At 42.2% G+C, this 25873-nt stretch overlaps 3 protein-coding genes across 6 annotated transcripts in view; 2 read left to right on the top strand and 1 right to left on the bottom strand.

Moving 5' to 3' along the window:
* serinc5 (serine incorporator 5) lies at window positions 1–17947 on the top strand. Its single transcript, XM_004544479.3, has 12 exons — window positions 1–246; window positions 8028–8195; window positions 10678–10856; window positions 11081–11163; window positions 11452–11545; window positions 12491–12702; window positions 13215–13307; window positions 14262–14388; window positions 14857–14926; window positions 15101–15137; window positions 15520–15664; window positions 16167–17947. The coding sequence occupies exons 1-12, from the start codon at window positions 220–222 to the stop codon at window positions 16309–16311; spliced, it is 1380 nt and encodes a 459-aa protein (XP_004544536.1). The 5' UTR covers window positions 1–219; the 3' UTR covers window positions 16312–17947.
* The window catches only part of thbs4a (thrombospondin 4a), a 14322-nt gene continuing 6391 nt past the window's right edge, over window positions 17943–25873 (bottom strand). The window contains exons 8-23 of the mRNA XM_024804488.2: window positions 22458–22595; window positions 22281–22361; window positions 22051–22203; window positions 21814–21918; window positions 21611–21718; window positions 21194–21353; window positions 20153–20271; window positions 20018–20070; window positions 19850–19934; window positions 19649–19745; window positions 19382–19560; window positions 19252–19300; window positions 18971–19167; window positions 18680–18852; window positions 18453–18592; window positions 17943–18358 (exon numbers count right to left, since the gene is read on the bottom strand). Coding sequence (XP_024660256.2) covers window positions 18303–18358; window positions 18453–18592; window positions 18680–18852; window positions 18971–19167; window positions 19252–19300; window positions 19382–19560; window positions 19649–19745; window positions 19850–19934; window positions 20018–20070; window positions 20153–20271; window positions 21194–21353; window positions 21611–21718; window positions 21814–21918; window positions 22051–22203; window positions 22281–22361; window positions 22458–22595 — 1893 coding nt within the window. The 3' untranslated portion in view covers window positions 17943–18302. The remainder of the gene's footprint in view (window positions 18359–18452; window positions 18593–18679; window positions 18853–18970; window positions 19168–19251; window positions 19301–19381; window positions 19561–19648; window positions 19746–19849; window positions 19935–20017; window positions 20071–20152; window positions 20272–21193; window positions 21354–21610; window positions 21719–21813; window positions 21919–22050; window positions 22204–22280; window positions 22362–22457; window positions 22596–25873) is intronic.
* Window positions 24963–25873, top strand: part of mtx3 (metaxin 3) — a 15933-nt gene continuing 15022 nt past the window's right edge. Inside the window, exon 1 of one of the 4 annotated variants that reach the window (XM_012916427.4) lies at window positions 24963–25089. The gene's annotated coding sequence lies outside the window, so the exon portion shown is untranslated. The remainder of the gene's footprint in view (window positions 25090–25873) is intronic. The other 3 variants (XM_004576392.4, XM_012916428.2, XM_004576394.2) reach the window with 3 other exon arrangements.

Here is a 25873-nt window from a genome sequence, read left to right as displayed (position 1 = left end):
GGTGCAGCTCTGCGCTGAGCCTTGTTGTTTGGCGGTGATGTGCAGTCAGTCAGTCAGTGGGAGGAGAGACCAGAAGAGGAGCGGGGGACAGGAAGGCTGGGTGGACGGAGCAGAATCGCTTTGGTTCCCCGTGTGTCGCTGATTTTGAAGGAAAGCGGCTGAGAAATCCCCGAGCTGTCCTCACTCTGAAACGGATTTTATTTATTCTGCCCCCTCGTCATGTGTACTCCTTGTTGTATCGCGCAGGTGAGTAACAATAGCCGACCCTGACTTACTGTTGTGTGAGTGCGTGTGTGTTTGTTGCTCTTCAGCGGTTTGAAACGCTGTAACAATGAGACGTGCTCAACGTTGACCCTTCCCGTATTGTTTACTGTTTTTTGTCCTCGTCTCTCGCCGTTTACCGTCGGCTAAAGCCAGCCAGCCTCTGTCCCGAGTCTCGGTGATTCCCGTCAGCCTTATTGAGCTGCCTTTTAATGTAATAACAGCGCGAAATAATTAATTATAACCCCCATTCTTCCTCCTCCTCCTCCTCCTCATTGAGCTGACTGGATAACTTCACTGTAAAGCCGTTAGAGGACAAAGCAAAGCGAGGCAAAACTACGGGAAATGTGGCCGTTAATACAGAAATGTGTTGACGGGTACAGCCAACAACGAGCCATGGCTGTGATTAAGTGAGTGCTGTGGAGGACAGTTACACTTCTTTTTTAAGCACATCTTATTCCCCAGCTCCTAAAACACTGAAACAGATGAAGGAGCTAAAGAAGAGGCTAGCCAGCTGTGGCTCGGTCTAACTATTTACAGTTCTTTACGTATATAGGTGCTGAAAGGCTCTGCTGAAAAGTAAACATAACTATATACCCAACAAAAACAATAAGTCTGTCTTTGTCTTGGTTTCTTTTCTGTTTCGGCACCGTTTTAAATGTGCTATGTTGCTTTTTAAAGGACAGTTGTTTTGTATCTGTTATTTTTGTAATTATACATCACTAAAGCAGTACTTTTGGGTTGCATAATGTGTGGATTGAAAGCCAACCAGATTTTTGATTACTTTTTGATGTTTAAAGGATTGTTATTTTAAAGCAAACAAATCCCCTAAAGCCACATATGTTCTTGTTTAAATTTAGTTTGTTTTTTTGTGCCCTGTAATAACAGTAGCGTGACTGTTTGGGCTATTGATTGGTTATAATACATTTGCTTGCTTTTGCTGCTTTAAATCATTTGTGGATATTTGATTTGTTTGCTAGCATCACTTTTATGAGAGGTGCTAGTGCCGTGAAGCTACAGAAATACTTTAAAAGGGTGGTGGTTCAGAGTCAGAGAGGTTTCCTTTCATGCTGAGCGTGTTTTCTACAGCTTACAGATTGGGCTCTGACCAGTGGGTCACCACTGCTGAGCTGATCTGGCTAGGAATTTAATTACATATGCACATCCCTAAACTGAGGGAGGTCACTTCTATTTCCTGCTCTTTTCACAGAGTGGGATTAAAGAGGAAATGAAGGGCAAAGAATAAGATCAGTTTTGTCTTGCTGTGCTGGTGGTGTGCTAATCCCTGTCACAGACACCCCGTTTACTTGCCATCTCTATTAAAGTGTATGCTTGCATTTAACTTCGTGCGTGTGAATATATTTGCCACACTTGAGGTTCAGAGTGGCACAAACTGGTGTGTGGTCTGTTAATTTCCTCCCTGGCTTGAAGGTTGAAATTAGACAAGGGTGGCTGTTGTTTGGGAGAGATCTGAAGGCAGCAGGAAGCACGACGTGGGAGCAGCTCACTTGTAATTTCTCAGTGGGATCAGGGATGTATGCCATGTTGCGATGGGGGCAAGGGCAGGTTGAAGGCTTTAGCTCAGCGTTGAGTGGAGTTCAGAGCGCTGCAAAGTGTTGGCTGAAAGTGTGGTGAGAGCACTGAAATCATGTGGGTGTCTTTACGCATCACAGCCATGGAGCAGTCACCCTTACCAGGGTACAAGAGTCAAGAGGATGGAGTGTCACTTTCTGCAAACATACTGATAAAGAAGTCTTCAGGCCCTCGTTGGAGTGGTGAAAAATCAGAGGAAGTGGTTTGTGAAGAGCCAGCACCGCTCATTCAAACAGAGCTGACCCATCCGTAAATGGGGTCATGACACAGTAGCTGTAAAGCAGCAGCGGGGGTAGGTGATTACCTTTTAAACTCGACTTGTAAAACCAGCCTTAGTGAATTCTGCCTGCAAACATCTGGAGCACTCCTATCCAAAATACATTTCTGGCTCTGTCATATGAGCAGAATTACTCTCTAACTGTGTACACATCAGAGATGTCTGCTGTTTTCAACTTCCCCTCAGGAATTTTGCTGTAGTCAGCAGCGAGCAGCAGGAACTTGTTTTCCCAAACCGGGACATGTCTAGCAGCCCTTCATCCCTTTTGTTTCCCACTGAATTGCCACAAACCAGTGTTAATGTCTCTTTCTCAACCTCCCCCTCATCACATATGTCTGTGTCTCTGTAATTTATCCTTGATTATTAGCTGGTTGTGTTTTGAAACTCACAACTGATTCTGAGAAGTGAAACGGACTCCCGTGTGAACAAAAAAAAAAAAGTGATACCGCCTTGTATCTTGACCATCTTCCTGTTCTTGTTTAGTTTGGTTCCTTTGCTTATTTCATGACAAACACCTTCATCTGCTAGAATTTGTTCATTTTTGCTCCTCGCTGTACCACTTTTTTTTTTTTTGTCTCTTTTGTTACTTTCTTTTCTTTTCTCTCCACCGGACTAAAGTTTCTCTGTGTTGGTTGTAGCTAGGGGGGTATATTTGCCAAGAGAGAGAGAGCAAAGACCTCCCTTTGTGTACAGGAAACAGTGGAGTGATACATTTTTGCTGTGTGTATACAGCTGCCTAGCTATATAGACAATAGTAGAGCTGTCACTCAACAGTATGAGGGAAAGGGGAGTAGATCTTGGTGTGGAAGCTTGGGCCAACTGGACATGTGAGGAAGATCCCGCATTGTCTTCTGTTGCCCTAAATTTTATTTTGTTTGCTGGTTTCCCGTAACCCGCCTGCAACACAAAGCATTGTAATTTGAGATAACAGGGTGTGTCAGAGCTAGTGGCTTCTCATGATTCAATGTGCTTTGAACAGTGGCCGCTATCATTAAGCTTTAACCAGCAAAAAGTCCCAAAGATTTTTAAAGCAGCCAGCTACAGTGTAGTCTGTAAGGATTTGTGTACCAAACTAAAATAGGGCATGGAATAAATAGTGCATAAGATGTGACGAATGAGCGAATCAACATGAGGTTTAAGCTTGCGGGGACGTTGTCGCTCCACATTGTTCCAGTCAGGATGTTTTTGCCTGTTTTCATGAGTCATTCCTGTCAGTGTGTGTGTATGTTTTTCCCAGTTTGCTGTTGGGTGTGCATCATGACACGTCTGCTGATAAACGTAAAGTCACAATCTGAAATCTATACAGCAAAACACAGATACCGAATACATTTATTCTTTTAGAAATCCAGAGTCTGCCAGATGGACTTGTTTACTCACTGTCAGGACTGGTGTCAACTGGCTCTGTATCTGAAATCCTCATTCTCCTTTGTGGTCCTTACAGTGGTATAGTGTACGACCCATTTCTCTTTGTGTTGCATAAGCGTGGCTATGTGCGGTGGGGTTTACCCCGGTGGGTTTGATTTAGGCCACCCTTTCCATTTCCTGTTTGCACGATGCTCCAGTCCTTTTCATCGTGGGCGCTTTAAGGATGAAAGGCAGCAGAGCATAAAAGAGGGGTGAAAGGAATGTAATCCTCATGAAATCAAACAGCTTACAGCCGTCGCAGATATCGTCTTTGGGTGGAATGCAAGACTGTCGCGTTTGTTATGCAAGTGTCCATCTTTAGGCCAAACTCCCTGTCAAGGAAGCTAATATTATTCAGACTTATTCAGCTTCCTTATTTTAAATGTGATTTTTTGCTAGGTGTATTCTCACCGCTGTGTCCCATCCACCCCGTCTTGATGGATTCTGAGTCAGTATGTCTTTGTGTAAAAGAAAGGCAACATCGTCTTTGCCACCACCTCTAGAAAAGCTGAAGCACTGAGGGGTCAGTGACAAATAGTTAAGGACAGCTGAAGAATACAGACAAAGGGCGAAGAGGACAAAATAAGAAGAAGAAAAGAAATGACATCACTAAATCTTCCAGTAACATGTTGGGGAGGATGAAAGGAATAGGATTAAAATAATGAAACAGAGAGTCTGGTGACACGAAAAAGGGAAACGTGAAAGTCCCACAATCACAGTGTGGTGAGGTTTTTTGTGTGGGTTGTGAGAGTCTAGGCTTAATTTAACTCTAGACCAGACTAGTGCTTTGCTAGTAGCCATGTGTCATCTTTAATGTGTCATGGTATGCCGCTCTATGGGACAGATGGGGGACTGCTGTTGATATTTAAGTAGGGCTGCAAACTGCTGATCCGCCAACCACCTGTCGATATCCTGGTGGGGCAGTGGAGGAGGTGGTGGGTGCTTCATCGAGTGGGTAGGGTCAACGCTGGTTTCCATGGATACCCTTTTGTCTCTGTGTGTGGTGGAATTCCTCGAGACGTTGCCTCTTCTCATGACACCCCCTCTCTCTGTCAGCTCTGCAGAGTTTACCGTTGGGCCCTCGTGCTGCGTGCAGTCCGCTGGTGAAACACCCCCTAACTAATTAAATCTAAACACCCTCACAACCTAAATTGTTCTGTTTTTTTCTTGGTTACTTTCAGTCTGTTGTGGCTAATTAATCACCCATTGAGAAAGACGTGGGCGCAGCAGAGAAAGAGGAAACCGTTTATTCTCTTAAGCTGTGTGTTGAGGCCGGGAGGCACATGGTTAGATTCAAGGCTGCAAGCCCGTGTACGCATGAAAGTAGAAATAAGCACATTTGACCTTTGTGGCAGCGTTTCAAACGTCTTGATACAGTTTGCCAATACTCAAGCATTGGTAAACTGTGTACAGATGTACACCGCTGGACTGTAACTGGGAATAAACTGTGTTCCCTTTAGCTTGAAGTATTTGCCAAGTTTATAGGCTCATCCTTATTCTCATGCTTGAATAAACCAACACGGTTGGTATTTCTCCTATACTGACCTCTCTTCAATGGCTCCCAGTTAATTGAATTTAAAGTCCTCCTCCTCAGGTACAAGGTGTTGATTAATCAGGGCCCATCTTATCCTAATGACCTCATAGTACCATATCACCCCATTATGAAGTCACACACATCTTCACACCTGAAGCAGAATTTATGGTTCAGCAGAAGTAGCACGTTCATGATACATTGACAGTCCAGGGATGGCCCGTCTGCTTGCAGGGAGTGCTTGCTGTCGATGAAGACATTGTATGTCTTCTATGTGGTACAACCGGTTTTAGGACACTTTTGCTTTTGTGCTGTTGTTGTTTGCCGTTTCACGTTTCTGCCAATATCAGTACTGGTACCTTTGATTCAGCAATCAACTGTATCTTTTTTCAGTGTTTAATTCATTTTGAAACGATCAATTAAAAAATCTTCCTCTTACACACTAAGTCCATACTAGTTGAAACATTTTATTATTTACTTAAAATGTTAGCCAGCATAGTGAAAAAAGGACAGATTCTCTGGCAACAACTTTTCCAACAAGCTAAATACTTGAAGAAGACGTTGATGACGCTGTCTATGTCTTACTAAAAGTTTCATCATCATTCTTCATTCTTTTACATCTTCTTTTACACCGTCGACAGACGTGCTAACATTAGCTCCAGGTCTTCCGCTGTTTGGCTTTCATTCTATCAAACACAATATATAAATGCCCATAAAGCAGAAGCTTTATGGGTATTTTTGCAGAACTGAAGCTGGCATGTGATTGTTTGTTTGTTTGCTTTGGGGGATTTTTTGTACATTTTGACCACCTACAAAAGAGTCAAACAATTCAGTGTTTACATGTATACTGTAGAGAGGCAGTAAAACTAAAACGGTGCTACTTGTAGACCAGACAGTGTTGCAGAGCTGCTTTGTAACCTCAGTACACCCTAGCTATATTATACACTTACATAGGACACAAACTCCTAGCAGTAAGATAAGGCCACTGTTTTGACTAAAATACAAAGTGACGTGATCTCACTAGGATGCATTAGCATGTCTGTAGGGAAACGAAAACATATTAACCAACATAGCATCAGATAAACACTCATTTCCGGTGTTATACAGGAAGACACACTGCTTTAAAATGCAGATGCAGAAAGACGTATACATAAAAAATATTTTCATCTTTTAATTTTAAGGCAAAAATTTTTAAATGTGGGCACATTGGCCTATAAGCTAATGCCATTAGACAGTGTGCAACCTTCATTGGATGTTCCAGTCCACAGAAATGGCACTGTCATTATTGCCATTTGCTTATAATTTACTGCCTTTCACCTAATGCCATAATTACAGGAGCTAATTTCATAGCTCAAGAAAGATTTTGCTCTGTCCCAAAGGAGGAGAGTGGATTAATTTAGAAATGGAAATGGTGCGTACAAGCCCTCCACCCCGACTAAAACTCTGTTGTGGGAAGCAGTCAGGCATGGTGAGAACTTTGGTGCCACTGCCACCACACCTGACTGCTCCCCATAACAAAGTTTTGCTTCTCACCATAGAAGTTTATTCTGCATGGTGAGGGGTAGGAAGCTTACAAAAGCAGGGTGGGGTGGCTACAGAAAGACCCAGTGCTGTAGAATTATAGAGCCTCTTCTTTCCTGAAGGACACAAGGCCCGCCTTTATGTAACTGTCCTCCTCCTATATGACCGCCTATCAGAAGAAACAGAGTAGGCCTGTGTCTGTGTCTGTGTGTGTGTGTGTGTGTGTGTATGTGTATGTGTGTGTGTGTGTGTGCGTGTGTGTGTGTGTGCGCGCGTGTGTGTGTGTGTGTGTGTGTGTGCGTGTGTGTGTGTGTGTGTGTGTGTGTTCAGACAACTGCCGTCACTGTCTTGTAATCCTCAAAAGTTTCTTCTGTGAAGGAAAGAGAGGGCTCTGACTGAAGCATGAATGGGGATCCTTTTTTTATGTTATTCACTGTTCAGTAGAAAACAAACTCAGTTAAGTGCTGAGTGTAAAGCATGGAAAGCTTTTTAATACAATGAAGTTTGCCCTAATACGGTTGCACAACACCACTGAAACTCATCTGCAATAGCAAACAAAACTGTTTGGTTTCCCACAGACCAGACAGATTTGAAACTGCTGATACTGCAACTAAAAGTAAAAGATTTGCAATGCATCTCACGAAGACAACTCAGGAAACCTCCTTTAACGTTCCTTGTACGGTTCATTGACTAAGAGGATTTAAGCTGAGAATTTTAGTTTTAGATCGTTTTGTTATCTCTGCTGTGTGCATGTTGCATGTCAGTCTGACCTGGTCCTGTTATTCTGATAACAATTATTTCTTTCGCATGCAGTTTGCCATAACTGAATAGAGTCTAAGGGTGGAGTGTTAAAATGTTCATAATATGATATTTGACTTTATATCAGTTGAAGTGATGGGATTAAATATGACCTATAACTATCAAACATTTCATACTGTGTGCAGATATCATGGCATGCACGTCTTTTCATCCATGTCTTTTTATCCCAGGTTAGAATGTAGTTAAATGGACTGGTTCCTGTATAGTAATTTTGTGCTCGAATTGAGTACTCTTGAGAGTTTTATACAACACATTAGCACCGTTTTCTATGTAATATTTACACAGTCCAATAAATTGATCGGAAGCAACTCTGGGTTCTTGCCCAGGAATACTTTTAGCACGCAGGTATTCCTGGGCAGTCTCCTATCCAGGTACTAACCAGACCTGACAAGATTGGGCATGCTCAGGGTGGTGGATTTCAGGGAATATTTTTCTACCAGTTTACTTTTATCCAGTGAAACTGCTGAGAGAGATAACTGCACTGACGCCTGGTTTTCCCAGCTCCGCCACAAAACACATAACGTCTGTATGAGAAGCTGCTTAAGAGTGATAATAAAGTTGTTGTTGTTGTTGTTGTCCCCCTCTCTCTTCCACCTTTTCTGCCTTGTTCTCTGCATGCAGCTGGCCTGCTGCTGCGGCTCAGCGGCCTGCTCGTGCTGCTGTAAGTGCTGCCCAAAGATCAAACAATCCACAGGGACCCGAATCATGTATGCCTTGTACTTCCTGTTGGTCACCGTCCTCTGTGCTGTCATGATGTCGCCCACTGTGGAGCAAGCGCTGAAAGAGAACGTGAGTACATATATCACATCATTCTCTCAAAATGCATGCACACTCTTTGTTTTGCCAACAACCCTCCCCACCCCCAAAATGTAATTACATTATATATCAATAAAGGACTTAAGTAGGACATGCTCAGTGGATGGCATATCTAAAAAAGAAATAATAATTGAAGTAAGTTTTTTTTTATTTACAGTAATGTAAACTATATTATAGATTATGACTCCTGGGTCTTCAGTAGATAGAAACAGTTGAACATGGTGAATTGGTCCCCGTTCACCATTTCCCCCATATATGCTGTACAAACTGCATTATAGAGGGCCAGTGTGTTTCTCGATAGGTGTGGAGTCTTCTTTAAGATATTGTTAAATGTCATCCTGATGGCTGTGTCCCGTGTGTGTTATTTCTGCCTTTTTTTTGTCTCTGTAAGGATTTTTTCCTGTCTTTGAAGTCTTAATTCTGTCCCTCGCTTTTTGAAATGTCAGCTCGCAGCCTCTGGTAAACAAAAGAATAAAAACCTCAATACTGTGACCTTTTACACAGTTTCGCCTCACTCTTTAGTCTGTACACTCTTTTCCAGCTTACTTCACACCTTTTCACCTCCTGAAAATGAAACTGAACTGAGCGGAAAGTGTAACAAGAACAAAAACATTTTGAACCAGATTTTGTCATGTGGTTGAACAATTTTGTTCACCGTCTGCTCTAAACAACAAGGCCAGCAGCCTCTATGCTAACACCGCCGATGCTAACAGGAAAAATTAAAATTTTACAGCATTGCTATGGGCAAAACAGACATCCTGCTATTTTAACAGATATGTGTATCTACACAGCAGCAAGGCCACAGCTCTGAGGACACGAGTCTTGGCTGGTAGGTTTTGTTTGTTTTAAGAGCCTATCAAGCCTTTGAAGTGGAGACGATAAACTCTTTCGTGAACCTTTGCTTTCTTCTCTGAATGAACGAAATGAAAGATGACCTCCAGTGACTGTTTCTAAAAAAAAAAAATCCCATTAAACTGGAATGCCACGATAACGGCTGTTGTCTGCTACAGTATAGTTATCCTTGTCATCTGGGAGAGTCAGACTGTCAACACAGTGTGTAGATATAATCTGGAACAAGGTCTCAGAGGTGATGTCCTGGTTCACTGATACACTGCTCGCTCGCTGACTCACATTTTATATTGATCTCAGGATAAACAGGAAATAATGATGTTTCTATCTCTGGGAAAGATGTCTTGAGCTGACTGTGTTACCATGGCACTGGCCAGGCTTGCTTGAGTCAAAGTGATATTTGTAGGTGATCTTCTTTTTTTTTCACCAGTCTCCTTCTTCTGCAGTTTTTCTTCCTTTCTGCCAGTGTCTACAGTGCAGTAATAAAACTACTCCCTACTGTGTGTCTCTTTGTGAATGGAGCCCCTGGAAAAGACTCATCCAAGGCACAAAATGGCCTCTGATAGCCCCACACAAAGCCTACTGACTCACACACACACCCATAAACACACTGTCAGTCACACACCGAGCACAGTGGGAAGTCCCAGCTAAGAGAGCAGTCATTGTGCGTATGAGAGCGCCGGTCTTTTCTCAAGAGATTTACAGCAGTCCGAAACAGCCGGCCCCATTTCCCTCCTTAATCACAACACCATGGACATGCTAATATGGTCCTTAACCTGAGACAAAAGCTCCAAAAATGGGCTTTTTGCCTTACGTTGTGATCTGGCTCTGGACTTTGCTAACACAATGAGGTGATGACAGCTCAATCCGCCGGCATCTCACCCGTGTGTCCAACTTTCAAGGATTCTGCCAGTAATTAGTAAAGCCGAGTTAAGCAATTTATTATCCCCAAGTAAAGATTTGAAACGCTCTCAAAAAGCAGTGTTTGCCTGAAAAGCACGTTTTGTACTCGTCCCACAGCTCGTTCCGGTGAAGGGGAACGACGTATCGAGACTGGCGGTTATTGAATTCAAAGTGTGTCCCTTCTGTTGGCTCTCTGCCGCAGTCTTCTGTTGAATGTCACAGCAAGGTCCTTATCTTTGCTACCTTAACTCCAGTTTTGTATTACGCAGCTCACTGTAGTTCTGAAAAGTCTTTCGCAGTTTATTTTAAGAGGAATCTCCACGTTTTTCTTGCTCGTGCTGTCTGTGTTCTCCCCTATTCCCATTTCCTCTGACTCGCTGACAAAAGGTGGTTAATTTATTCATCCATGTCCTTTGTTTGTGTACACTGACAGTTAGTTGTAAGGCCCCTTTAACAGGCTGTAGAGAGTGAAGGATGAAAGAGGGCTCCACAGAGAGAAAGAGGGGTTGTTGTTGCTGCCTGTTCTCTCTTTCTGCTCCTTTAGGGGCGTGACGCTCAGAATAGATGGACACTATTGGGCCCTTTCACCGAGGCCTCATACTAGACAAACATGAGCAGAGGTGGGTTGCTTTTCACTGACATGACATGATGATCTAATTTGAGTATTTTGGGGGTTTTGGGTTGGTTTTTTTCCTCCAATTAGATCCCCTTCTACGCTGAGTTTTGCCAGACAGTGAATGCAGGAGAAGACTGCAAAACTCTGGTTGGATACGCTGCTGTGTACAAGGTGTGCTTTGGCATGGCCTGCTTCTTCTTCTTCTTCTGTATCTTCACTATACGGGTCAACAACAGCACGGGCTGCCGGGCAGCCGTACATAACGGGTAAGAAGAATTTGTTTAATCTTCTATCAAAAAAAGCAGCTGCATTCATAATATTGAACAAGAGTCACGAGTAAAGGCAACACGAGATTTGTTAAATTTGTAATTTTTGGATTTATTGCATTAAATATTCTGCTGTGTCTCAGTTGTCAGTAATCATTGTTTTTATGGTGTAATTTTATCTGCATTTTCCCCTTTTTTATAACATTATCATCGTCTTGATTCAGATTCTGGTTACTGAAGTTTATCGCGCTGGTGGCGTGTTGCGCTGGAGGCTTCTTCCTCCCCAATGAGTCAACATTCCTGGAAGGTAAAAGCTGAACGCTCAGCTTGAGGCTTCAATACTGTAAAGTTTTCTTTTAAAGCTTAAATAAGTAAAGTGGTGCATAAGGTAACCTAACATAGAGCTGTGTAAATGTATGTAAAGTAACAAACAACTTCCTGTGTCATCTGACCTGAGTAAACTTTTACAAATGTCACTGTAACTCTATCTATTTATGGAGCACAATTTCAATACTGGCACAGCTTGCCTGGCAAGTAGCTCTTGTCATCAGTTAAACAATTGTCTCTGTCTCTTTCTCTTCTCATTTTGGCTCAGTTTGGCGCTACATAGGAGCCGTTGGCGGGTTCATTTTCCTCTTGATCCAGCTCATGCTGTTGGTGGAGTTTGCACACAGATGGAACGCAAACTGGTGAGAGCAACATTTCTTCTCTCATCACCTTCCTCTTCAGTCCCTGGTTCACTGTGTGAAATAAGACCACTGTAATGCTTTTTGTTTGACTTTTAAGAAATGCAGAAAGTGTGATTTGGTGGGTGGAGGGCAGGCCTGGCAGCAGGCCAGTGCTGTGTTAGATTCACAGGATGTATATGGTTTAGGACTTCCTACTTCCTACACACAAAATCCAGCAGATTGGTTTCTAAAAACCAGCACAACCTCTCAATAAAAACAGATTTTCAGATCAAGAAAAATCAGTGAGAAGGCACAAAGCTGTATTCACTTCTTCCCTTTTAGTTGAATTCTTTTATGTGCCTTTTTGTTTTTCTTAACTTAACCTACACCATTCTGTTCATATTTCATGCCTGCACAGTGTGATCGGGGTCACTTTTGTCCAAAAAGTCCCTCGTAATAAGTGTTTATAGTGAATTTTGAAATACAGATCTACTGAGAATGCAAAAACAGTTTATATGCAATTTTTTACTAAATTAACACAATTCATAAACTTCCTCTACATTTTTGTTTTATTTTATTTTTCCATGTTCCCAAAATGGCTTCAGTTAACTTTTTTCAAGAGTCTAGTTGTTGTTTTCAGTTCAGTTTTGGTTAGCTATAATAACCTCGGCTCACACTCGGTGTTATTTATAATTATTAGTAATCATTCAACAACGCTTAACACTTAGATCACAAAAACTCTGCATATTGGGCCATGAGTGTATGTGAAGGGCCCTTTATGTTGTTTTACTCGTCCCCACTTACACTTTGTCACCACTGACCCATTATAAAGTACCCACAGACAGTTTCATGAGTCCCTAAAACCAACACTGACCCACACAGGTAGAACTAAAATTGAGTCAAAGGTGATCTGGAAAAGCATGTGATTTTTTTCCTCTCTTAGCTTTTCGCTCTTTCTGTTTGCAGGTATTCAGGAGTGAAGTATAACCGCCTGTGGTACGCAGCACTGGCCTTTGTGACTCTGGTTCTGTTCAGCGTTGGAGTCGGAGCCGTAATCTTCATGGGTATTTTCTACACTCACCCCGAGGCTTGTCTACTCAATAAGATTTTTCTGGGCATCAACGGCAGCCTCTGCCTCGTCGTCTCCCTGCTGGCCATCTCCCCGTTCATACAGAAACGTAAGGACCTGTTCTACCAGGCACAGCATCGAATTTGACTCAGTTAAATTAAAATACACAAATTTGCATTTCAGGTGGGGCTAATAGTTGTATAGCCTAGAAGTTTCATGTGGCAAGATGTTTGTAATACAATACACGATCGTGGCTCAAGAGTTGGGAGTTCGCCTTGTAATCGGAAGGTTGCTGGTTCGAGCCCCGGCTTGGACAGTCTCGGTCGTTGTGTCCTTGGGCGAGACACTTCACCTGTCGCCTACTGGTGGTGCCCGGTGGCGCCAGTGTCCGGCAGCCTCGCCTCTGTCAGTGCGCCCCAGGGTGGCTTTGGCTACAATGTAGCTTGCCATCGCCAGTGTGTGAATGGGTGGATGACTGAATGTGTAAAGTGCTTTGGGGTCCTTAGGGACTAGTAAAGCGCTATACAAATACAGGCCATTTACCATTTTTACTTAATAATAATAAGTTCTTATAGTATTATTAATATTTGAATGAAAATTCCCACATTTGTGTCCCTGCAGTGCAGCCCAACTCAGGACTTTTGCAGCCAGGAGTCATCACTGTCTATGTCATGTACCTCACCTTCTCAGCCTTTTCCAGCAAGCCAAAAGAAAGTGAGTATGCACAATAATGCATCTTCACATTGGTGATCACATTATTGGGTGTCAGCTTAAAAACTGATTATTTATGTTAAGTCACAGGTTAGGCTTTGACAAAGTTAGCATTTGCAAAGCTCTTATGAACACCTTCTCATGTTCAATACACCCATCCATCCTTCCATGGAGAGCTGTTTGCCTAATGTACAGTCATTTAACTTTGTTTACAGCAGAATTTGAGGTTTTTTTCCCTTAAGTATGGCAGCAATTAACCATGAACAGGAAAAGAGATTCCCACAAGCACATATGCACATGCTGTGAAATGGAAACTGTGCAGCCCAGCAAGAGCAAAGTTGTTCACAAAGCCCACCACCTTTGTTTCTTTCAGTGAACTTTGCAAATGCAGTTTTTTTTGTTTTTGTAGTGACTGTTTTACAGATCTTAATTTTTACAGCATGAAATGATGTTCATAAATAAAAAAAAAATGCATCAGGAAAAGCGATAAAGGCTTAACTCAAAGTTTAGGTGAGAGTTTTAGAGGGAGTAGTGATTATGTGACCACAAATTAAACTGTATATAGATGTTTGTGAATTTGCAATTTAATATATAATGGATAATCTACACTGAGATAAATATGTGCAAAAAAGTTCTTGTAAATGTTTGGACATGTTAGGACACAAAGTAAATGTCAGGACATGCCTCCTACTCATAACAGTTAGCCTACATACTGTTAGAAAGGCGGTTGTTTTTGGACCAACTTTCCATTTTTCCTTCTTTTTTTTCCTTTTCATTGCTGCTAACATGGTGCCAGAACGCACACACACAAGCACAAGCATAGGCTGCATTTTTCACAATATCCTTACTCCCTATAATACTCCAATTCCAAAGAACTCCATCAAACAGTTGTACTCCCTGCTATTTCTTTCAACTCTTCAATCATCTGTCTCTGTCTGCATATTTCTGTCTGTCTAGTGGTGGTAATCGATGGTGTGAACACTACCGTATGTGTGTTCCCCTTCAACTCTGGGACAGAAAGCGACAAAAAGATTGTCACTGGACTGGGAACCGTCATCCTGTTTGGCTGTGTCCTTTACTCTTGGTAAGACATACACAATTCCTGCCTCTCTTCTTTGCTAACGAGCACAGATGCACATTTTCTCTTTAATACTTGTGGTTTGTTATTTCATTGATTTGATCATATAGAGATATTACAGTCCAAACCTTTTAATAGCACTTCTGCTACAGGTGATGTGGAATATAATTTACTTCATGGTAAGCTGTGGGGACACAGACAGGCTAGTTTGGATTGGCTGTGACTCTGAAGAGGCAGCACGTGATTGGCTATGGCTGAGCGAGACAAGAACTATGACTCTTTGCTTTTGTTCACATATGTTTTCCATCAAGTGGAGGCATCCTGTCTCTTGTGGCCATTCCCCGAATAGAAGGAAATTGGACTCTGCAGCAATCTCAAACTGCAAATTACTGGGGGGAATGCAGAGTGACGGAATTACAGTCTTGCTTCCTTTCATCTCTCTCTTTTCTTTCTCTTTGTCCACTCTACCTCTAGCTTGACGTCCACCACTCGACGAAGCTCAGCAGCGCTCAGAGTGTGTAGGAACACTGAGCCGGAGACAGAGGTAAATGCACAGCCTTACCGTGTGTGGGTTAATTAAATGTGCAGACTGGTTAAATGCATACCTACCAGGCATTAGATGCCCTTAGTAAATGGAACAAATTAAGCCCAGGATACACATCTCTCATATATTTAATCCCAGCTCAGTGGTAACCTGAATGTTTCCTTTACCTTACAGAGAGCTCGCTGCTGTTTCTGCTTTGGAGATGACACAGGTGAGGAAAGTCAAATAATCCCTCCTCCTTCTCCAACATCTTTCTTTCTTTGCCTGGCAGCAGCCTCTCTTTGGCCTGTCTGTCTGTACACGTATAGACTCAGCCATGGTGTTTGCACACACACGGGGTATTGCTATTCCTCAGCCAGACTGAGTATGGTGAGAAAACATTGGTCAGCAAGCGTAGATGATGTCACTGTTACTAGGTTAGTATTACACTGTAAAACAAGATCGGGGTAAGTGGGATTGTGGGCAGGCTAACACTGCCACCTGCTGGAAATAAAGTTGCAGTGTTGAGAAACAGCCACGAGAAAAGTACCACCCTTTTAACTGACATTTTTACACATTAAATGTGTCCCTGACCCAACTGCACTGCTTTTCAGAAGAATACGATGAGGAGCAGACGGGTTCAGGCCAGAATGTGGTGTATGATGAGAGAGAGGGAACCATCTACAGCTACGCCTTCTTTCACTTTGTCTTCTTCCTTGGCTCCCTCTATGTCATGATGACCGCCACCAACTGGTTTCAGTAAGTGATTCCCATACATACTAACCTCAAAACAGACATCTTCACACATTTAGCAACATAATTACTGAACTGAAGTGTTTCTGTAGATGTTTCTGTCACTTTGACAGCAGACCTCTGAAAAATATTGGAATCAAAGCTTCACTTTGCCACTGAAACATTTCTTATGTCTGCTATGTGTCTGTTTGGTTTCCTTTTTCTGCTGCATATCTTTATTTGACTGGGCTTTTTGAGGGGTGTTTTTTTTTTAGACTTGCAAAGCTGTCCTCTTTATTAATCTCTGAAGAGGATGCACTTAGTATATTCATCTGTTTATTCTGCCCGTTTTGGTCTCGTGGCCTTCATCAAAGCATCAGTGCTCTCTTTTTGCCTTTTTATTTTAGTGCACTGAGTCCTCAGGTTTTTGTGTTTACACTGCCTTTAATGCACCTCATCAGCTCTGTCTTGAAGAGAGGAACCAGAGTGTGCGTGTTTGCTCAGTTCTCTTACCGCGTGTCTCTTGCAGCTACGACAACCACAAGATTGAGAAGCTTTTGGACGGGAGCTGGTCAGTGTTCTGGGTCAAGATGGCCTCCTGTTGGGTGTGTCTCATCCTCTACATGTGGACCCTCGTCGCCCCCATCGTCTGCCCAAAGCGCTTTGTGGCCTAGTTATAACATCACTTGTGGTCTGGATGTGGCCGGGTGGAAGCTTACACTCTGGGCCGAGAGACTACCACAGACCTCCCATACCTTGAAACACAACCCTACACTACCCTCAGTGTTTGAAATGGAGGATTATCTGTTGCCTTTTATTTTATATGCTAGTGTTTACTTTGTTTTACAATGTTAAGCTGTTAATACCTTGATGGTGATTTTTTGTATTATTATTATTATTTCTTTTAGCACCACTGACACACAAAGTTTTCTATGGCTTACAGGTTTGAAACTAGATGAAGAATCATGGGATTTGAGTTACATTGGGAATCATTCAACCCCTAAAGATGACTTCAGACCTGAAAGTGTGTTTCTTTATGTGTCTCTCTTGCTTTCACGCTCACCCAGGCATTTTAGTTCTGTACAGTCAGATCACAAAGTTGTATCAAGGTTTTGGGACATATTTATTTCAAGTTTAAGATGTTACAGAAGATATTGTATTTATTTAAATGTGTCTTAAGGAATCAAAAAAGGAATATGGTGTGAACTGAATTAGATTTGTCCCTGACTCTGTTGAACTCATCTCTCAGGCTCGTGTTTAAGCTGTACATGTTGACGCTTTGTTATATTGTGCCCTTTTGTAGAGGTTTTCTATGCAACAGCTCTTTTTAATATTAGACACTCTGTGTTGTGAAGTTTCCACTTAGATTCAAAGCAAAATGTTTAAGGTTTTAATATGTCAGTGCTCCCTTTGAGCCAGATCTTTTCTTAGGAAAATTTCATGTCATTGAAAGGTTTCCAGTCATCGTCGCTGTTGTACACGGCAGCACTCTTAAAAAAAATCAACCTGACTAATGCAAGAGTGACGTTAGCGGAGCGCCACCTCTCTCAAAGAGCTGCAGTGACACAGATGAGAAACATTTGCCAAAGGTAGATGTCAGAAAACCAGAAAATACTTAGTTTACTAATTTCTTTACTAATCTGTTACAGAGAAACATCTCACTGAAAGCATTATATATTTGCATGCATACATAGACACTTAAACCAGCTGTTTTCTGTACAGTTATAAGTGCTTTCTGCCTCGTCTTTGTTACATGCGTCCATTTTATCATTGTGGTCAGAATAAAGTAGCACGACCGCTTTTATCAGCAAGTTATTCAACACTGGATGTTGAGTTTACTGCCGAATTTACATACATACCTGTTTCAGAGGGTCTCCTGTGTTTATTATGTAACTGTTTTTGTTATTGTATAAAAATACAAGATATATTACACAAGCAAATCCTTTTTTGTATCTAATTCCTTCAGTTCTTGCTTTTCTTTTGTCTAATTGGATTCCTAACATGTTTTTTTTTTCAGTTTTTTTATAATTTCTACGTACATTTTGGAAAACCATCCAAGATGTGTGAAAGCTTTTTGTTTGAATTTTTTTGCTTTATATAACTTTTTTCCCCTGCCTTTTAATTATTGGTATGAATGTAGACATTTTGTGGTGCTGAGCAACTTTGATATATTAAAAAAATGAATCAAAAGATCCACTGTGAAGGCTGTATACTACCACAGAAACATCTTGTATGCTTGAAATAAATCGAAGTAGGTGCCATGGAGTTTGCATTGCTTGCACTCTTTCAATAAAACATCCATTGATACAACACAGGGTGTCTTTATTTATTAACTGTAATAATGGGAACATGCTTTGAATTTTGCAAAATGCTATGTATTTTATTGTACTTAAGATGTACAGGGCATTCATAAACTGGATAACTGAAGGCGATATTTCAGAGATATAAACAAAAACTGCAAAGTGAATGCACTGTTTCAGTTACATTGCATTTAAGCATATAATGCCCAATGTTTTGCTTTCCTAAAACTTCAAAATGCAATCCCTAAAACTGCCCATGATGTTTCCTCTGACATTAATCTGACTTTAGTTCTCTGCTCAGAGCACCGCCGCTCTGCCCCTTTAATCTATGTTTACAGCAGGGCTTAAGTTGTTTCTCCTGTGTCTTACTGCTCTTCATTCTGTGCTCTGAGCACATCCTGGTAGTCACCAGGTATAGTGTCTGTGGAAAAAGCAAACAAAGAGAAAAATCAAATGAGCATACCTACATCTCACATGGATGACTCGACTGTCTTCCGATGCTTGCAGATGCTTACCGTTGCACCGGTACTTCAAATTGGACCAGATGATGTTTTCCTGAGAGAAGCAGAACACGCCCAGGCGCCCGCCTCTCATACTGGTGTCAATGATCACACCAGTGTCCGCCACCAGATTTGAACCCTCAAAGAAGCGAGCCCTAGTTCCATACACAAAGTGAAACTACTGAGTCAGTTCACACAGAGCGAACGTGGACGTGTCCGTGACGAGGTGTATGTGTTTGTACCTGATGTATCCAACCTGCGGCCTGTGCTGGAGGAACCAGCGGTAGGAAACCTTGTCTTTCCAGCCGACGTTCCTGGGATCCTTCCACAGTAGACGCACCTGGTCAACGGTGTGTCCTGTGTGCCAAAGGGAGTTCCTCAGATATTCACCAGGACCTGTCTTTGATTTCACCACCTGGAGATTAAAAAACAAAGATCAGACATAAATTCATCAAACCAAATCTTTACTGATATATACTCTTTTAAACGGTACAGTGGAGGTCTTTATGGTGGAAAGTGTTAATCCTCAACACCTTGAGCTGTATTCCCGGCTCAGCAACGGCTCTGAAGGGCGCGGCCTGCCAGTAGGTTTGTTCTGTTTGTTTCCACATCACTACGTAGAAGGAAGAGGAGTCCTGGTAGCCAAAAATGAAGCCAGCGTAGTCGTCATCTGTCACTGTGTTCACGTGGAAAGTTCCCTCAAAGTCAACGCCACTGAAAGCTGTGTAGCCTGCAAATTGAACACGAAACGCAGATCAGCGCTGATTAAGTTTAGGTAAGGGAATTATGAATGGGTGTGTGATAGTATACTAACCTACAGCAAGCCCAGGGTCAGAGTTCATGGTCTGCACTATCTCCATGCCCTGTCAGGAAAAAATTAGTGTGAAGCTGAAGAAAAACTGTTATCGATGTCTCTGAAACTGAGGTGATGTTATCATTTTTACCTGGTTGAGAACTACCCAGTTGGGGTCGATCTGAGACTCGCCCTCTGGGTCCAGCACCACGGTTTGATAGGCTCTGAAGTCGGTCAGGGTGATCTCAGCGTTCTCTGGGCAGTGATCAATTCTGTCGATGACGTCGTCTTTGTCAAAGTCTCCTTCGCACACGTCTCCGCGTCTGTTGTCTGAAATACAGCGACGCCGCTTAGAAAACAGTAATTCGCGCTGCGCTCGCTCCTGCAAATCCAAGCACAACACAGAAAAGATACTAACTATCAGAGTCCTTTTGGTCTGGATTGGCAACTAGTCTGCAGTTGTCGTCTTCGTCCAGTATGCCGTCGTTATCGTCGTCATCGTCACATTTATCTCCCTAACAAGAAAAAAAAAACACAACAAATTGGTGGATAATTGAGGACTATATAGGATGAACTGCTGCTGGATTGAATGAATGAAACTGAAAGAAGAGATAAACACCATTCCATCTTTGTCCGTGTCCAGCTGATCGGAGTTGATGACTGTGGGACAATTATCCTTTGTGTTCTGGTGGCCGTCACCGTCACTGACAAAGACGAGGTAGGGAAAATCAAAGGTCTGACAGATGTTTGTAGACTTTTACGCCATAGATCATGATGTGGGCTTTACCTGTCTATATTATCATCACAGGTATCTCCTACAAGGTCATCATCTGAGTCAGACTGAGGGTAGACAAAACAAACACTGGTGGTCAGATGTGTCACAGCTGATGAATCGGTTTCATGCCCTTGTGTGGTTTGTTACCTGGTTGGGGTTGGCCATATTAGGACAGCTGTCACAGGCGTCTCCCACCCCATCACTGTCTCTGTCTCTCTGGTCTAGGTTGGGGACTCGTGGGCAGTTGTCGAGAATATTTTTCAAGCCTGAGGACACAAAGTATCAGGATATGTGTAAAACAAAACAAAACAAAAGAACATTGACAGAATGCAGACTTCAGCACAGTCAAACACATCAACAGATGGCAGTGTTTGTTTAAGACGAAGGTGAAATAGTTTCCAGTGGCCTTCGATGCCTGGCGGAGGCCGACTGTGGAAAAATGCTTTTAGTGAGGAGACAGACATGACCAAGCACTCAGCAATCCAGCCTTGGAGTTAAAGCCCAAACCAAACGATCAAGAGGCTCGGAGCACTGCCAAACTGAGCAAAAAGCGTCCACCAAACAGAGTCTAAACATGCAACATGCGTAAATGCCTGCATGTGGGAACACAGTGCTAATAAACTGTGTTTCCAGTGGCGCAAATGAAAGGTCACCTGAAAGGCCAATCAAATGAGGTATGTGAGAAAGGTTTTTGAAAACAGGCTTACAATTCCAGTTGGAACATTTTTACATTCAACACTGTTTTTTTTGTTTGTTTTTTTAAAATTACACAAAAGTTGTTTTTCAAAAAGTGACCTAACTGGTAGAGGATGTGGGTTAGAAACAGACCAGGAGGATGTTTTGGAAAGATAAAGCACAGGTCAGTCCAGTTGAAGCAACAAAAATGTCTCTGTCTGCATCCTGTCTGGACACGCTGATCCAGACATGCTGTGTAACCTGATAACCTTTAAAAAAGGTTCAATTACTTTTTCATGTTTGTTTGTTTTCACATTATGTCCCCCGATTAGTCATGGTTAATTTATGCAATAAAGTCACTAACAGTCAGTTTTTTACACTTTTTACTATGATGACCACTCAACCTATTTGCAGAAGTGATTTCATTGACACTCGGTGATGCAAAGGAAAACAAAATTAAGTGAGTAAAACAGTTATTGTGTGTTAAGTAGATAATAACAGACGCGCACGCACCGTCTCCATCCATGTCATTGTCGCATTCATCCCCCAGACCGTCTCTGTCTGTATCTCTCTGTGAAGGATTTTCGACTGTTCTGCAGTTGTCACAGGCGTCGCCATGGACATCCTTATCGCTGTTCCTCTGGTCCACATTAGGAACCAGCCAGCAGTTATCCTGGGTTAGAAAAATGAAGACCGATTATATTGGATTGGATTAGCTAGTTGTTTTTAGTTCTGGTGGATAACTTATGTTACGTCAACACTCCTGGCTGGAGTATGTTTCTCCCATCACTTTTTTACTGTTTAAATTTTCATTTCATTTCATGGTCAATGGAATATATCGGCTAATATATCTGTCATGCTTTAAAAAAATTAAATAAATAAAGTCAAAGTTCACTGCATGCCAGACATGCAGAGGCTGAAGTCACCCACGTCTACGTTAATAATGCCATCGCTGTCTGCATCATCATCACAGGCGTCACCCAGCCCATCCCTGTCTGCATCCTCTTGGCCAGAGTTTGGCACAAACACACAGTTATCCTGGAAAACGAATAGGAAAACACAAGCAGCACAATTTTTTTTAACACTGGGATGAACTGAATGTGAGAGAAGGTGGGGTATGTTGAAAGTAGTACCTGGATACAGTTGTTGTCTCTGCACCGAAGCTTATTATCAGGGTATGCATCAATATCTGTGTCCTTTCCACACACATAGCCATTGCCAGCCCAACCAACCCCACACTGACATACACACACACATGCAAAAAAGAGGGTCGGGGTGGGTGGTGATGACATTTTCAATACACTGTTTAGAGTGGCACAACAATAAACTTATTCATATTCATATTTATGTTTCTGTTCACAAAGTCTTACCATACAGCTAATGCTGCCGTCTCTTTCCACAACACACTCGGCATTGATGTCGCAGGGGTTTGGTTGACCGTTGGGGCAAAGTCTGGTACCATGGCAGCCTGTATTCTGGTCACCTGTGAAGCCAGCTTTACATTCTCCACAGCGGAAGGAACCCTGTGCAGAGTTCAGAGTCAGAAATGTGAAAAAACAATACACTGAAAGCATGCACCATGCAGATCCCGTGTTCTTACAGCTGTGTTGTAGCAGTGTGAGTTGGCAGTGCAACCTCCATTCTCAGGCGGGCCCAGACATTCATCTATGTCTTCACACACCTGAGAGAAAGTGTGCATAAAGTACACGAAATAAAAGTTTTTGTAAGCAGTGAATCAAACGGAATTACTCTTATGTAGTGCATTATTTTGTTTTACCTGTTTGTGAGTCTTAGCATATGAAACTCCTACTCCATTTAACTCTGGTCCAGTGTATCCTCGGGGGCATTTCTCACAGCGGAAGCCAGGAGCAGTGTTTACGCACCGAACACCAGGAAAGCATGGATTAAACTGGCACTGAAACACAAACATATATATATATATATATATATATATATATATATATATATATATATATATATATATATATATATATATATATATAATGACAAATTAAAAAGGCATGAACATTTTTTTTTGTATCAAAAAAATATCAAACCGTGACACCAAAGTATCGAACCGAACCATGAATTTTGTGTATCGTTGCACCCCTAATATATATATGCACATACATATATACATATATATACTCTTTGCAACATAGTACGCTGTTCTAAACAGATTTTTCAGGTTTATTTTTAGTATGTTATTTGCAATTGGTGTTTGTTCTGGGAAAGATATTGCAGACTGAGCAATAATGCATTTCTTGCATTTCTCATGGGTTCTAATGCGGGCCTTTCTTAAAATGACTGGTCCCAGTAACAAAGGCGCTTGTCGACTCAGAAATCGAGAGAAAACCAACAACACACCCGGCAGAACATTATGTTATTTACATGGGTGCACATAAGTGGTCCGCATGTGCGCATTCGCTGTCAAAATAAAAGAGCGCACCAGATAAGAAGTTGCAACGCGCGTTTGCGTCCATATAAAAAGCACTGTTTTTGTCCGCTAGAGTGGGATTTTCACGGCACATTCCGCACCACATCTCTGTGCGTTCATCATTTGTTTGAAGCCAGCTCACCTCCTGCAACCACTTTTCCGAGAATACGTGCTTCTTTTGTGGTTCGGACTCCTTCTGACATTTGTTTGGAGGTAGAGGAATACCAAAGTAATTGCTTAAAGGAGCTTCTTCAACATCTTTAAGAGTTCTAAACAAATGTCTGTCCTCCTCCAGAAAATCTTATGTATGCAAACACACGTTGCAACTTCATATCTTGTGCGCGTTTTTTTTTTGTTTTGTTTTTTGACAGCGAATGCGCACCTGCGGACCACTTATGTGCAGTCCTGGTTATTTAGCTCATCATATTGCAGCCACAGAGATTCTTTTGTCCATGAAACCATAAAGCTGCACTTTCTTTTTGCCTTATAGTCTGATTTGTCATAACTTTTCCGTTTTGTGGTAAGCTTTTCTTTGGCTGTCACTTCTTCACCCTGACCTGTCTTATTTGGCTCAGCAGAACTGAAATATATATCCTGCTACTTTTACACACACACGGTCAGCGATTCTCTGCGCGATCAACCTCTCATATGTTTAAGCTTGCTGCGGGAGATTTCACTTGTCATGTTTGCATAGTAAGCTAACGATTGATAAGACGATGTCAGAGGAATTGGTGCGCAAATTATCATCACTCACCAATCAGTGCTGTCGCTCTCTATACACAGTTTGCCCGATTGCAAAGTGAAAGCAAAAAACAAGCACAAATTCAAACGCGATTTCAATATGTCACATATTGACAGTGGCTCACCGATGCCAATGACATAATTACCCAGCTACATTTCCGAAAGAATGCAAAAGCATTGACATATATTTTTCTCCCTACAATAGCCCGACGGGCAGGGCAGCGATAGATTTTGGTAGCCCGACTGGAAAAAATCGCTAGCCCCGGGACGTCGGGCTAGCGATTTCGTGAGCCCTGTATCTGATTGAGGAATCACTCATCTTTGGAAAAGAGAGTTTATTACAGAGAAATGGCTATACTATCCGCTTCTTCTGGGCTATATTCTCAGCAGCATATTGTAGCGGGTCAGGGCTGTTCGGGGTTCTGTTTGTACAGTTATGTTTTGTTTATGTTGCCATAGTGACGGGTGACGCCTTCTCGCTGCGACGGTGTGTCCTTCCGGGGTCAGAGGGCGCCCTGTGTGTTGTTGTTGTTGTTGCTGTGCGGTTGCCGAGCTAAGCAGTTAGCTAACGGCAGTGTTCTTCTGCAGATGTCAATAAACGGCTGTGCTCCCTGGCTAGCTAAGGGGAAGCAAGACCAAACGACACCTCTGTCTCCTCGTTGTCTGAGCTCGCCACATTGGTGTCAGAAGTGGGATGATGGTGGCACCCCATGTTCTGACCCGAGTGACTTTTCCCCCACCGGTAGTGACCGGCCGGTGCGCCAAAAGAAGGCACCTGGACATTTGCAAAGTGAAAGCAAAGAACAAGCGCAAATTCAAACGCGATTTCAATATGTCATATTGACAGTGGCTCACCGATGCCAATGACATAATTACCCAGCTACATTTCCGAAAGAATGCAAAAGCATTGACATATATTTTTCCTTCCTACAATAGCCCGACGGGCAGGGCAGAGATAGATTTTGGTAGCCCGACTGGAAAAATCGCTAGCCCCGGGCTAGCGATTTTGCAAGCCCTGCGTTACAGGCATGGCCCTTTAAGGATGAAGCCTGATGGGAAATGTATTCGGGATGTGTGTAGCGGGACTACCTGGTGTGTGTGTGTGTGTGTGAAGAGAGAGAGCGGAGAAGGGGAAAAAGTAACGGTTAGCTACAGAAGAGATGAAAAGAAAATAAATAAAAGGAATATAATAACTCCCTCGACAGCCAGAGTTGTGTCGGCGATGCTCGCTGTGAGTAAACTGTTTCAGCCCACTGTACGCGGTGTTCGTGCCTTAGAGAAGAAATAAAGTTCGGTGAAGCAGTTTCCTACGCCTCCTTCGATCTTTTTGCTAGCGGAGTTGACCTGTATAGTAAGCTGTTGCCGGGTGTTGTGCCAAAAAGTGATTGTCTGCCAAAAACTGATTTCCAGTGTTTCTGTGTATTTTTTATGTGTAATATCTTTACGTATGTTCGTAAATAGACTTCGGTGAACAGGGGATACAAAGGGGTTACATAAAGAATTAAAAAATTATCTGTTTTTTAAGTATCTTTACAACTTGTACTTACATTATAACCAATCCGGTCCTTTATCCCCACTTAAAATATTTTTACAGAACTATTGTAATATTTGCTGCCATTTCTGCTGTCCTGTTGGGCAACTTACTCTTACAAAATACATTTTTAATGTTAATGAGATTTTTTTTACTGCATAAATAAAGGTTATATAAAAGTCGCTGCCAAAAACTGATTGCGGCTTGTATCTTGCTACACGAATGTTGTTTGTGGCTCAAGATGACTTTATGTCATCCATAAGGGATGCATTTGACATATGTTTAACATATTATAGCCCAACAAGTTACTTATAGCACTTTAAATATGAGCAATCGCTTTTTGGCAAATACCGGAAATCAGTTTTTGGCAGACAATCACTTTTTGGCACAACACCGGCTACGAGTCAGTTACGGAACCTTCAAGTAACTGCCAGAGGTTTCCTTACTACGGTTCGGGGCCGCGGATCTGGCGCGGTAACACCTG

This window comes from Maylandia zebra, linkage group LG12, assembly GCF_041146795.1.
Source record: "Maylandia zebra isolate NMK-2024a linkage group LG12, Mzebra_GT3a, whole genome shotgun sequence".
Lineage (NCBI taxonomy): Eukaryota > Metazoa > Chordata > Actinopteri > Cichliformes > Cichlidae > Maylandia > Maylandia zebra.
Note: the sequence above shows the minus strand (reverse complement) of the source record. Positions and strands in the feature narration are given on the sequence as shown.